Genomic DNA, 13,780 nt, shown 5'->3' with positions numbered 1-13,780 from the left:
AAAAGAGCCAATCTTAAACCTTCTCTTTGCAGAGGAGCTAATATGCCATCCCTGGCATAGCAGCAAAATTCTGCCTACTGGAATGATATTCTCTTCCAGCATTACTCTCTCTTTATCCTTACCTATTTCCCTCATGAAACTTTATATTTCTCTGTCGGGACTTCACTTTATATCTCTCTGTTGGGACTTTGGCACTAAGGAATTAAGCCTTTCTATTCATGCATAGCAAAGGCTGATTTCCTAATGCCTATAATCAATCTAGCTTTTCGGGTGCATAAATTTCTTTACAAAGGACCTCTGTGCCACCAAAAGGGGGGGTTCCCAAAATTCCCTACCCATGCAACCCTTTGCAACCTTTTCACCCTATCTGGGAGGTCGGAGGAAGCAAGGTGCTGTAGGACTAGGAATTCTAAGGCTCATGACAAAGATGGGACAGATCACCTTTATCTCTAAATCTATTGGAGGGTAATTGAAAGTAGACACTGATTTCCTTTCCATTCCTCCAGGGACATGGGACCCTCCATCTGTTCTCTTAAGCGGTCATTATCAGGAAGCCTCAAGAATCCCTTGCCAGACCACCCTCTTATCAAGATCTGGACCTTATGTCTGGCAATATTTCTTCAACTAAGTACCCTTTCCATTGGTCCCCTGGACTCACACCTCTTAAGTCAGTTTCTAAAATCTCCCAGCGCCCCATCCCCTTCCCCCCCTTCCCCCACTCTGCTCCTCAGTTCCTCCCATACTAGGAGTGGAATCTCTTTTTCTCTTCAGTATCCTGATTCAACCACCCCTTCTAAACTCTGCTCATTGAGGGAAGTAGTAGAGTCTCAGGGTGGAACAGTCAGGGTACCTGTGCCTTTTTCAATGTCAGACCTTTCCCAGATTAAGGAAAAATTTAGCCCTTACTCTGAGGACCACACTAAATATATAGAGGGCTTTTAAAGCCATCTTCCTCCACTTTGATTTTACCCAGGAAGATGTTAACATCATTATCTCCTCTTGTTGCATTGTAGACAAGAAAAAAAAAAAATCTGGGATTGAGCCCAGAAGTATGGGGATGATATGGCTGAGTCCTTCTCTTTCTCTGGTAGATAACTTCCAGGGGTTATTGTTGTCCCAGTGGAAGATCCAGGTGGGACTATCAGGAAGGAAGCAGAGTTAGAGAGAGAAGGGATCATTTTCTAATCTGCCTCATTGAAGTGTGAAGAAAGTATGTGGAATTAACTGAATGAAGACATTCTTATGGGAATATAGCTTTAAATTATACTTTAATTGAATTTTGAGACTGTATAATAATAAATGGAACTATAGCGGAAAAAAAAAAAAAGTTGCAGGTGTTTGTCCCCTCCAGTTTCCCACCATCTCTTAATTAGCACTTAAATGCACTCCTTTTAAAAATGATGATGGCTTTGAATTGAAAGTTTATTATGTATTATTATTGACTTGTATTTTTTGTTTCTGGGTTAGACTTCCAGGTTTAGGGTGTAAACCTAAACTCCCCCAAATTATGGGAAAAAAAAGTCAATGTAAGAGGGCTTCTGTTCTATTTAATCTGGTGTTTTGCAGTTTATTCTTTGCACTCCTTTTGGTGAGACACCTTGTCAGATGGGAGATACCCTTACATGTGAGATAGTAACAAACTCCTTTTTGCTTTTTCTTACTCTGAGAGCCTCTGATTGTTTTTGTAGTCGACACACAAAGGGAATTAAGAAGCAGGTTAATCATGAAAAACTTAAGGAAGTTACCCAAAGAGCTGAGTAAAGTCTTGTCCTCTTTTAGGGGTGCCTTTTAGAGGCTCTAAAGAAATAAACTAATCTGGACCCCACTTGTCCAGAGGGGACCACTGTCCTCAGCATGCATTTTATTAGTCAGTCTGTCTCATTCAGAGGAAGCAGAAGTTAGCCGAGGATCCTCAAATTCCCCCCCCCCCCCAGCTGTTGGAAACAATCTTTAGAGTTTTCAAAATTAGACATCAAAGTGCAGTAGTGGAGAATGAAGGCAGAGCCAGGGTGAGGAACAGAGAGCAGACTCAAATTTTAGCTGCTCCCACATCTGGAAACCATGGAGATCTGTGTCTCAGATGGCATGGCTTGTAATGCTGGAGGAACTGAGGCAAAATAGAGATTAGAGAGTTTTTAATATTTTATTTGGATTTCTGAGGAGAGATTTTCTGGGACCAAAGGATCCATTTTGGTCTTAAAGCATTCAGCAGCAGCAGCAGCCTTAGCATCAACTTCAATATCAGCATCTAATGTGAGATTCCAATGAATTATATACGTGGCTCTAATCAATTAGGGTAGGTAAAGGCAGGGGCGGAGTCAGAACATTGAGATTGGGAATTTCCGGGGAACCTCTGCAAAGAGAGGGTTTTAGTCTGGCTCTTTTTATAATGAGAGATTTAGCTAAAGGGGGCCCTTGGGTGGAGTCCCAAGTTGGCTAGTATACATAGGTTTCATCTAGGGCTAGAATTTGAATTGAATTCAATGAGTTTCAGGACTGAGTCAACCCCACCGAGATAACAAAGATAAAACTGTCCTTCCATCGGGGTCCCTCACTGAAGGAGAGTTGAAGGATTTTCCTTTAAGGATTTTCTGAGTTTTGGGATCCCCTCTTCAACCTGAAGACTCTAACATTGTGGGGATGTCTTCAGCTACAACACCTTAACCCTTATGTATGGCTAAACAGCTCCCAGCAATTTAAAAAGACTTGAAGGAGAAATGAAGTCCAAATGTTGGCTGTGCTGTTAGTGGAGGGATTATGAAATTAGTTGAAACTAAATAATCAGTGATATAGTTTAGTACAAAACACTTTGAGCACTAAGTTTGGAAATTTGCCTTTAAGTTGAACTGAGGGCTCCAGAGAGATTATCAAATCTCAATAACATGTCACTGGGTACATACAGAAACTTGAAGGTGGAGACTGGGTAGAGTGGCAATGTTTACCATAAGGGGGCACCAGGGAGCTGAAATCATGAACTTCAGTTCAGCTCAATTGAGTAGTTTTTCAGTCAAAGATATTGGAATGATTTCCATTTCCTATTTCAGCTAGTATTCTTTCTTGAATTACTATAGAGGGACTTTTACAAGGTCCCCATGAATGGGGGTCAGAGAAAAGGATAGGGTAGGTATTAGGCACTCTTTCCAGGAAGGACTCAATGACAGTTCTTTTTTTTTTTTTTTTTTTCCCTGAGGCGATTGGGGTTAAATGACTTGCCCAGGATCTCACAGCTAGGGAGTATTAAGTGTCTGAGACCACATTTGAACTCAGGTCCTCCTGACTTTAGGGCTGGTGCTCTATCCATTTCGCCACCTAGCTGCCCCCAGAAAGTTCTGAGAAGCAGAGAAGCTTGGCTCCCACTAACAACCCTAGATAAGATCCCCTTCTGAAGGACTACTATTTGTGCCTACAGAGGACAGAAGAAGATGGGGAATGAGTGAAGAAAGTGGAGAGTGTGAGAGAAGAGAGATCAGATTCTATGGGTGTAACTACTGCAAAATCATTTGTGGGCTCCTTTAGGAGCCAGAGTATGAACTAATGGATTGTGAGCTGGCAGAGGCTGGCACACCTCTCTGGTGATCTGAGCTTTGATTTTACATGTGGTTTTAGGTTTCACTGATTTCTAACCCTGATAACAATATTTCAGAAGCATTGAGGTTTTCACTCATGAATAGAGAGCTCTAGATGACATAACTAAATTTTTACAGGGCAAAAGAGAGAGTTTGGGGAGAAACTGGTGAGAACTGAGGTTGTCTGGACAGTGACAAGGTGAGAATTCAGGTTTTCTGGACAATTACAAGGTGAGAACTCAGGTTGACTTGATAGAAGGAGCAAGCCCATTGGCTGAAGTGGTTCTTCCCAGAAGCCCTTGCATTATCCCACGCCCATTCTCTGGGAGGATAAAGAGGACAGCACTCCAGGAAGAGGAGAAGACTTTGCATTACATCTGACTTGACGGGGCTCTCTGCAGGAAGGGAAGTCACTTCTTTGGACAAGAGTTAACAGCAACTGCCTGGAGACAACGGTTCGTTACAGGAAGAAGAATCTGTCTGAGAGATTTGAGTAGACACAGCAGATCTCTTCCCAGAGAGCGATCCAGCAGCTTCTGGAGACGATAGCTCGCTACAATTGGCGCCCAATGTGGGGCAAGGACATTTGCTTATCCTGACAAGAAGAGCTAGACCAGACCTTCGCAATTTGGCGCCCGAACAGGGACAGACACAGTCCTGATTCCAGTGGAAAAGCTTCCGATCTAGATCTCAGTCTCTCTGACCCAGAACCGTGAGTAACGAGGAAACTTTGTTAAAGATTAAGTGAGCGTGCTAATAGATAAATAAGGAACTTAACTTGTTAAGGGCTAAACCAGCAATCTCCTATAGTGAAATGGGGCAAACACCTTCTGTTCAAGGAAAATGTTTAGAGAGCATCATCAAGATTATGAAAAGCCAAGGATTGATTATAATTTTAGAGGAGATTACTGAACTTTTAAGAACTGTGAAGGTCATATGTCCTTCTTTTTCTCTGGAAGAAGAATTGGATCCAGATGAATGGGAATTAGTAGGAAAGCAATTAGGTGAACACTACAATTCCAGGCCAAACTCAATTTCCAAAGATACAATTCATATATACAATGTAATCCAATTGGCTTTAAACAATGTTATTCTAAAGGAAGAGATGAAGGAGCAAAATGGGGAAGTGTCAACTAAACTAGGTGAAAAGGATGAATCAGATAACAATGAAGTTAAGTACAATTCTGAGCAACAGCAACAGGAGCACCTCCCATCTCCTCCCTCAATTAACCCTTCAGGGGTGGAGCAAGAAGGAGGAGAGGAAGAGGCAGAAACACAAACAGAATTGTCTGTGAAGCAGTCTAAGCCTATGACAAGATTAGAAAAAGCATTGGTTAAAGCTAAGAGAGAAGGACAGGATATAAGTGATTTTATACATGCATATCCTGTGATTGAAAATACTGACTCTGTAGGTAAAAAAAGGAGAAGATATGCACCTTTAGATTTGAATAAAATTAAGGATTTGAAAAAAGGTTGTACCCTTTATGGGGCTACATCAGCTTATGTCAAAATGTTACTAGATGGTTTGTCTTATGAAGTCCTAACCCCGAATGATTGGAAATCCATAGCAAGGATATGTCTGGAACCTGGAGAAAATTTATTATGGCTTGCGGAATTTCATGAATTATGTAAAATTCAAGTCAGATGCAATTTGGAAATAGGAGTTAACACACAATTCACTTTTGAGCACTTAGCTGGTGAAGGTCAATATGGAGAGAATTCGGAACAGATTAATTATACCATGACAATATATGAGCAAATTGCTAAGGCTGCAATAAAAGCTTGGGGTGTCCTTCCTGGACAGAAAGATCGTGGAGAGGCTTTCACTAAAATACAGCAAGGTCCCAATGAACCTTTTGCAGATTTTGTGGGACGTTTGCAAACTGCTGTCAAAAGAACTATTGGAGAAAATGCAGCTACAGAAATAATGACCAGACATCTGGCTAAGGAAAATGCCAATGAGATTTGCAGAAGAATTATATGGGGATTAGACAAAGATGCTTCTTTAGAGGAGATCATAAGACGCTGTGCTACAGTGGGAACAAATGCTTTTTATACCCGGACAATGATGAATGTGGAAAGACAGGGTCCCTCCTGGCAAGGGCCTTCTAGAGAAACTCGGCGATGTTTTCAATGTGGAAAAATTGGGCATCTAAGAGCTCAGTGTAGGTATGGAGATACAGTGAGAAGACAGGGTGAGAGAAGACCTAAAACCCCATGTCCAAAATGCAACAGAGGACTCCATTGGGCATCAGAGTGTAGAATAATTCAGGGAAATGGGATGAGGGGCCCAGGTCCAGGGCCCCAGGCAAAAAAGACTTGGGGCATGATGGCAGCTGATGTTACACCCAAAGAACCTTTAGAAGGCCAGGACTCTGATTTAATCAACCAGCAGAAAAGCAATCACATGGCAGAAAGGGATTACCCAATCAGTCAACCAAAAGGCAATCAGATTGCAAAAATGGATTACACTTGGGGAGAATACAGGCCTTTTAAACCAACAGGGCTGTGTCCAGTGCAAACAAGTCCGATGTAATTGCCAGATGATGAGAAGAGATTTAGAAAGTGGTAAATAGAAGGTAATTAGATAGGTTAAATGCCTGGGAGAGAGGGTTTGCTTGTATTTCTTCAGCAGGAGAAGGAATCAGATGGGTGCCAACGAGTCATATTCGCCTTGTCCATCAGAGAGAGACAGAAAAAGAGAAAGGTCTCAAAATAAAGGAGAAGATCTAAGAAACATCTGACACTGAAAGAGCATGGATAATAAGAAGACTGTTAAAGAACTTTAAAAACCAGCAGGAATCATTGGACTTCCTCACACAAGATGAGACTAATGGACAATGGACTTATGGACATTTATAAATTTTCAATTTATGATTATGTTATATACTTCTAGCATGTGTTACGTTACTATGTTACTATGTGCTTATGTAATTTATGTAATTATCTGTAATACTTCCCATATTGATGGATTTATGTTTCAAGGTCATGACTGTCCTATGTTCTAAATCAAAAGAAAGGGGGAGATGTTAGGATTACTAAGTGAGAACTGAGGTTGTCTGGACAGTGACAAGGTGAGAATTCAGGTTTTCTGGACAATTACAAGGTGAGAACTCAGGTTGACTTGATAGAAGGAGCAAGCCCATTGGCTGAAGTGGTTCTTCCCAGAAGCCCTTGCATTATCCCACGCCCATTCTCTGGGAGGATAAAGAGGACAGCACTCCAGGAAGAGGAGAAGACTTTGCATTACATCTGACTTGACGGGGCTCTCTGCAGGAAGGGAAGTCACTTCTTTGGACAAGAGTTAACAGCAACTGCCTGGAGACAACGGTTCGTTACAGGAAGAAGAATCTGTCTGAGAGATTTGAGTAGACACAGCAGATCTCTTCCCAGAGAGCGATCCAACAGCTTCTGGAGACGATAGCTCGCTACAGTCCTGAAATCTGCATGTGAATGTTGGTCTGTGGTATTCACTCATAAAAGCACCATGCTTCCAACTCTGTTCCATTGAATGAATGAAAAAGTATTATTAAATACCACTTATATGCCAGAGATGGGATGGGCAATGAGGGGGCACAGTAGATGGAGTGCTGAGCTTGAATTCAGGAAGGCTCAACTTATTCAGTTCAAATGTGACCTTAGACCATCAGTCACTGTGTGACCCTGGGCAAGTTTCTTATCCCTGTTTGCCCTGTTTCCAAATTTGTCAAATGAACTGGAGAAAGAAAGGGCAAACCATTCTAGCATTTTTCTTTTTTCTTTCTTTCTCTAGCATAAAAGTTTAATAAAATAATATAAGACTACAATAGAAAGGCAATGTGGTATAGTGGGTAGAAATTTAGCCAGAAAGGTCTGGAAGTAGAAACATACTATGTGGGTGATCCAGGACAAGTCAAATGATGGAAAACAGACATCATTTTCTTACCCAGAATTCTTTACACTAATGAAATCATCTGGATTAAGAAAAAACAAATAAACCAAAAAATTCCAAAACAAAACCTCTTAGCATTACAAAAAATGCCATAAGACTGTCTATGACTCATGAGGGAGGTAGGCAAAGAAGGTTGTTGGATCTCTGGAAGATAAGCCTTTTTAGAGCAGAAGTTGAGTTAGTCACAGAAGAATAGAGAGGATTTGGAAAAATGAGATAAGAGAGGCTACTCTAAGGTTATGACCCAAAGCCTAACCCCAAGCCTTTTCTACCCTAAGCTTCCTTTTCACAGATAATTATGGGCTATATAATGTAGTAATAAGGCCAAATAAAAATCAGGGTCTTCAGAAAAGTCAACTTGTTCTGATAAAGCATCCAATATGTTTATCTGATATGTTTAACCTAGAGGAATTTCCAGGAAAGGACTGGATGCAGTGCAATGGGAATATTCACCACCAGGGGGCAACAAGGTGCTATCATCTTGTAGTATTGTCAAAATCCTTGAGGACTTTAATGGAAGAGTTTGGTGTGACTGGAGATCAGGGAGGCTGATGGGGATAGGGCAGGGAAAAAGCTAAGTTTCTTTAGAAAGAATTCAAGTAGAAACTTCTGAGGTGCAGAAGCTGGGTTCCCACAAAAAGCCATGGTGCCATCTTCCCAAGGACGAGGCTATTAATGTTTCCTGTGGGGAGAAGAGATGGGGAATGAAAGGAAGGAATGAGGAGGGAAAGGGCAACAAAAGAAGGGGAAAGAGAAGGGATGAGGATGAGTAGAATAGGAGGCTGGGAAAGGGGAAAGGGAACAGGAGAGGGAGAAAACATAGTACAGAAGGATGGGGAAAAGAGACAGGGAGAAAATGAAGAAAAGGAACCATGAAGAGGGAAAAGGTGAGGAAGATTCAGATAGAACAGAGGATAGAGAGAATTAGAGAAAAGGAAAGGCATCAATGAAATAGAAAAAGAATAAGGGAGAGGAAGCAAGAGAAGGAAATGAGGAGAGGCACATGAGGAGAGGGGAAGGTAAGTCAAGCATTTGAAAAGCTATCTATTAAATGTCCATCATGTGACAAGAAGAGAGGGATGCAAAGATGGGAACAGGGACTGAGCTGAGAAAGGAGAACATGGACAGAAGGGCATATAGGAATGGGAAGAGAGCTGGGAAATTTGGATGGAAGCATCAAATAACTTACCTGATTTAACCACACAGCTTTGACTCTTCTCTTCTGAAATGTAAAGAGAAATGATGTCAGTTCTAATCTAGGTCCATATCCTACCCTGCCTCTTATTCAAATCCTTCTTACTGTGACATATCATTGCCACTTCTGGAAAAGTGAAGGATAGGATGAAATGTTACTTCCTTCTAGAAAAGCTTCCCTGCTATAAGTATATCTTCCCTGCTCTGAGACCCCACAGCCCCATGCTGCCTCCTGTCTATATTGCAGTAGTTATGTGTTTGTATATGATTTGCCCTCTGAGAGAGTGAGCTTTAAGAGGAAGGAACCAGCCTCCATCCTTGTCTTCTGAAGCATAGCTAAGCATATCATTAATGGCACAGTGGGACTAGGGCAGGGAGAACATATTAAGATTCCCCTCTCCTTGCCTCAGGTTTTCCCTTTGGAAAATGGGGACATGATTTCCCTCTCTGCCCCCATCTCCCATTTCAAACACTAGTCATAGAGAGACAGTTTGGCTAGAACTTGGATGTTAGTGACTCTCAGTTTACAAAATAGCTGCATATGATAAGATAATCCTCACTTGTACTTTGATTTTTGGTTCACAAGGAGTTTTCATATCTATGATCTCATAAGACCTTGATATTAGCTCCTGTGGAGGAAATAAAATTCCCATTTTCAAAATGGTGAAACTGAGGTTCTGAGAGGGATTTGCCGAAGATCACAAAAGGACTCTATAATAAAGTTAGGAATTCCAACCTCAAGCCTACAATCCAATTTTTTTATGTCTCAAAGGCATGGTCATTGAAGGCCAGCAACTAAGTATAAATCATCATAGACTTTTAGAACTGAAAGGGACCTTAAAGACCAGTGAGGGGCAGATAGATGGTACAGTGGCTAGAGCACTGACCTTGGAGTCAGGAGGACCTGGCCTCAGACACTTGACCCTTACTAGCTGTGTTCTCCTGGGTAAATCACTTAACCCCACTTATCTTCTCTCCTCATCCCATCCCAAATAAATAAATAAACAAAACCAGTGAGTGCAACCCTCTCATTTTGTAAAGCAAACTGAGGTCCAGAGAAGGAAATGGATTTGTTATGTTCAAACTTCAAATTCATGTCAGGGCTGGACTCAGAGCCAAAGTTTTTCACATCCAAGACCAGGACTCTTGAGCTCCACCATGATGCTTAAAACAGCTTCCTTTCCCCTTTTCTTCTTTTTTCTATGCTACAACCTTCCCATTTTTGCTCTCCAATGTCCCACCTCCCAGTCTGCTGTGATCAATACTCACTTCTCAGGTAGGCACAGTTGAAGTAGCTACATGTCTGTCCAAGACTTCTGAGAGTCACCAGGTTTCGGGTTCCATCCTGGGAAAAGTTAGATACAGAGAAAACCTCACTGGGTGGGATGAGCACTTCTCGCTCATCGGGGAAGACTGAGAAGTTCTTGATGGAGACCCCAAAGCATGTGCTCAGGGTAAAGAGGGTAGCATTGCCGAACCTCTGGGCCACCTGCTGCTCCTCAGAAGTAGAGGAGAATTGGCCAAGACGGATGTTGTCTTGAAGTTTCTTGGGCTTAAAGTGGGTGTTTCCCACCCCTCTGAATACAGTCTGCAGAGAGTCCTCCTTACAGCTCTCAGGAGCCCTCAGCAGTTGCAGGGCTCGCGTCAGGTAGAAATGCCAGGCCTTGAAGGCAAAATCGTCCATGTAGGCCTCAATAGACCTGCCCTGATTCCTCACAGCTGAGTTGAGCTCCCGATGTAAAGGGTTGGATGAGTTAGTATAGACCATGATAGCCACTACATGCTGGATCTGAAATCCTGGGGGCAGGGAGAGGTTCTGATAACTTTTCAAAGAAGCTGTGGCAGCCTGCCATGATTCTCTGAACAGATTGTGCTGAGCCATCTCTTTATGAAGCAGGATGGGGGCAACGTGCTCCATATCCTCCACACAGCCAGTGTAAGCATCATCAAAAGTATCTGGAGCCATGTCAAGAATTATGGTCTTGCCTTTCGTCTATGGTGGGATAGAAGAAGAGAGAGAAGATATGAAGAAGGTACTCAGGGTCTCTTGGCTTTTATGGCCACCAATAAGGCTTTACTAATTTAGAACGTTATATTGTCTCTCCCCCCCCCCCCCCACTGGGTGAGCTCTTTGAAAGCTCTTTGTTTTCCTTTGTGTCCCTTAGATAAAACTAGGCCCATGCAGTGTGGAACTTCAGCCTAGAAGGAAAGTACTTGCACCCTGAAGGAAGGGAGCAGGTCTTCTCCTGTCTGTGCCAGGCACAGAGTAGGCAATGAGCAAATGTTTGTTGACTGACTGACAATGGCAGGCAGTATAGTATGGAAAAAGCACTGTCTCTGGATTCAAGACATGAATTCAATTCTTCCTTTGATGGTTATTGCCTTTACTGTCTTGTGGCTCAGTTTCCTCAACTATAAAATACAGCATGGAGATAGCTTGCAGAATGCTGCTGAGTCAGGAAGACATAGTTCAAATATAGACTCTGACTGACATCAGCTGTGTGACTCTGGGCAAGCCATAAAGCCCTGTTTGCTTCTGTTCCTTAAGTGTAAAATGAACTGGAGAAGAGAATGGCAAACCACTCCAGAATCTTTGCCAAGAAGACCTCAAATGGGATCACGAAGAATGGGACTTGACTGGAAAAATGACAGAACAACAACATGAGGCATTGGGCTACATGGATTGTGGATTCTGGATCTATGAGCAGGAAGTAGCTAATTTCTTTTTTGTTTGTTTGTTTGTTTTTTTATTTAATTTTATAATTATAACTTTTTTTTTTTGACAGTACATATGCATGGGTAATTTTTTACAACATTATCCCTTGCACTTACTTCTATTCAGATTTTTTCCCTTCCTCCCCCAACCCCCTCCCCCAGATGGCAAGCAGTCTTATATATGTTAAATATATTACAGTATATTCTAGATACAATATATGTGTGTAGAACCGAATTTTATGTTGCACAGGAAGAATTGGATTCAGAAGGTAAAAATATCAGTTTACATTCATTTCCCAGTGTTCCTTTTCTGGATGTAGCTGGTTCTGTCCATCATTAATCAATTGGAATTGGATTAGCTCTTCTCTATGTTGAAGAAATCCACTTCCATCAGCATACATCCTCGTACAGTATTATTGTTGAAGTGTATAATGATCTTCTGGTTCTGCTCGTTTCACTCAGCATCAGTTGATGTAAGTCTCTCCAAGCCTCTCTGTATTTCTCCTGTTGGTCATTTCTTATAGAACAATAATAATATTCCATAACATTCATATACCATAGTTTATCCAACCATTCTCCAATTGAAGGACATCCATTCATCTTCCAGCTTCTAGCCACTATGAAAAGGGCTGCCACAAACATTTTGGCACATACAGGTCCCTTTCCCTTCTTTAGTATTTCCTTGGGGTATAAGCCCAGTAGTAGTATGGCTGGGTCAAAGGGTATGCACATTTTGATAACTTTTTGGGCATAATTCCAGATTGCTCTCCAGAATGGTTGGATTCTTTCACAACTCCACCAACAATGCATCAGTGTCCCAGTTTTCCCACAGCCCCTCCAACATTCATCGTTATTTGTTCCTGTCATCTTAGCCAATCTGACAGGTGTGTAATGATACCTCAGAGTTGTCTTAATTTGCATTTCTCTGATCAATAGTGATTTGGAACACTCTTTCATATGAGTGGAAATAGTTTTAATTTCATCATCTGAAAATTGTCTGTTCATATCCTTTGACCATTTATCAATTGGAGAATGGCTTGAATTCTTATAAATTAAAGTCAATTCTCTGTATATTTTGGAGATGAGGCCTTTATCAGAACCTTTAACTGTAAAAATGTTTTCCCAATTTGTTACTTCCCTTCTAATCTTGTTTGCATTAGTTTTGTTTGTGCAGAAACTTTTTAATTTGGTGTAATCAAAATGTTCTATTTTGTGATCAATAATGGTCTCTAGTTCTCCCTTGGACACAAACTCCTTCCTCCTCCACAAGTCTGAGAGGTAAACCATCCCATGTTCCTCCAATTTATTTATGATTTCGTTCTTTATGCCTAAATCTTGGACCCATTTTGATCTAATCTTAGTATGTGGTGTTAAATGTGGGTCCATGCCTAGTTTCTGCCATACTAATTTCCAGTATTCCCAGCAGTTTTTGTCAAATAATGAATTCTTATCCCAAAATTTGGGATCTTTGGGTTTGTCAAAGATTAGATTGCTATTTTTATTCACTATCTTGCCCTGTGAACCTAACCTATGCCACTGATCTATTTTCTATATAGTCTATTTCTTAGCCAATACCAAATGGTTTTGGTGACTGTTGCTTTATAATATAGCTTTAAATCAGGTACACTTAGACCACCTTCCTCTGACTTTTTTTTCATTAGTTCCCTTGCAATTCTGGACCTTTTGTTGTTCCATATGAATTTTGTTGTTATTTTTTCTAGATCATTAAAATAGTTTCTTGGGAGTCTGATTGGTATAGCACTAAATAAATAGATTAGTTTGGGGAGTATTGTCATCTTTATTATATTCGCTCGGCCTATCCAAGAACACTGAATGTCTTTCCAATTATTTAAATCTGACTTTATTTTTTGTGGCAAGTGTTTTGTAATTTTGCTCATATAATTCCTGACTCTCCTTTGGTAGATATATTCCCAAATATTTTATACTATCGACTGTTATTTTGAATGGAATTTCTCTTTGTATCTCTTGCTGTTGGATTGTGTTGGTAATGTATAAAAATCCTGAGGATTTATGTGGATTTATTTTGTATCCTGCGACTTTGCTAAAATTCTGAATTATTTCTAATAGCTTTTTAGCAGAGTCTTTGGGGGTTCTCTAAGTATACCATCATGTCATCTGCGAAAAGTGACAATTTGATTTCTTCATTTCCTACTCTAATTCCTTGGATCTCTTTCTCGACTCTTATTGCCAAGGCTAGAGTTTCTAGTACTATATTGAATAGTAATGGTGATAGTGGGCAACCTTGTTTCACTCCTGATCTTACAGGGAAAGGTTCTAGTTTATGGTGACCCTTTCTTGCAGGCTGTTTGTGTATGTACCCAAAGGTCAAACAATACTTCAATATGGAATTATT

The 13,780-nt window shown here is 40.9% G+C and overlaps 1 protein-coding gene across 3 annotated transcripts in view; it reads right to left on the bottom strand.

Moving 5' to 3' along the window:
* Positions 1-2,129: 2,129 nt before the first annotated feature.
* LOC141563590 (ecto-ADP-ribosyltransferase 5-like) overlaps positions 2,130-13,780 on the bottom strand; it is a 77,877-nt gene continuing 66,226 nt past the window's right edge. Inside the window, exons 2-5 of one of the 3 annotated variants that reach the window (XM_074304906.1) lie at positions 9,961-10,684; positions 8,687-8,719; positions 6,999-8,179; positions 2,130-3,750 (exon numbers count right to left, since the gene is read on the bottom strand). In XM_074304906.1, the coding sequence (XP_074161007.1) occupies positions 8,082-8,179; positions 8,687-8,719; positions 9,961-10,684 (855 nt within the window). In that variant the 3' untranslated portion in view covers positions 2,130-3,750; positions 6,999-8,081. The remainder of the gene's footprint in view (positions 3,751-6,998; positions 8,180-8,686; positions 8,720-9,960; positions 10,685-13,780) is intronic. The other 2 variants (XM_074304905.1, XM_074304907.1) reach the window with 2 other exon arrangements.

This window comes from Sminthopsis crassicaudata, chromosome 3 (assembly GCF_048593235.1).
Source record: "Sminthopsis crassicaudata isolate SCR6 chromosome 3, ASM4859323v1, whole genome shotgun sequence".
NCBI lineage: Eukaryota > Metazoa > Chordata > Mammalia > Dasyuromorphia > Dasyuridae > Sminthopsis > Sminthopsis crassicaudata.
This window is presented reverse-complemented; position numbering and strand designations above follow the sequence as displayed.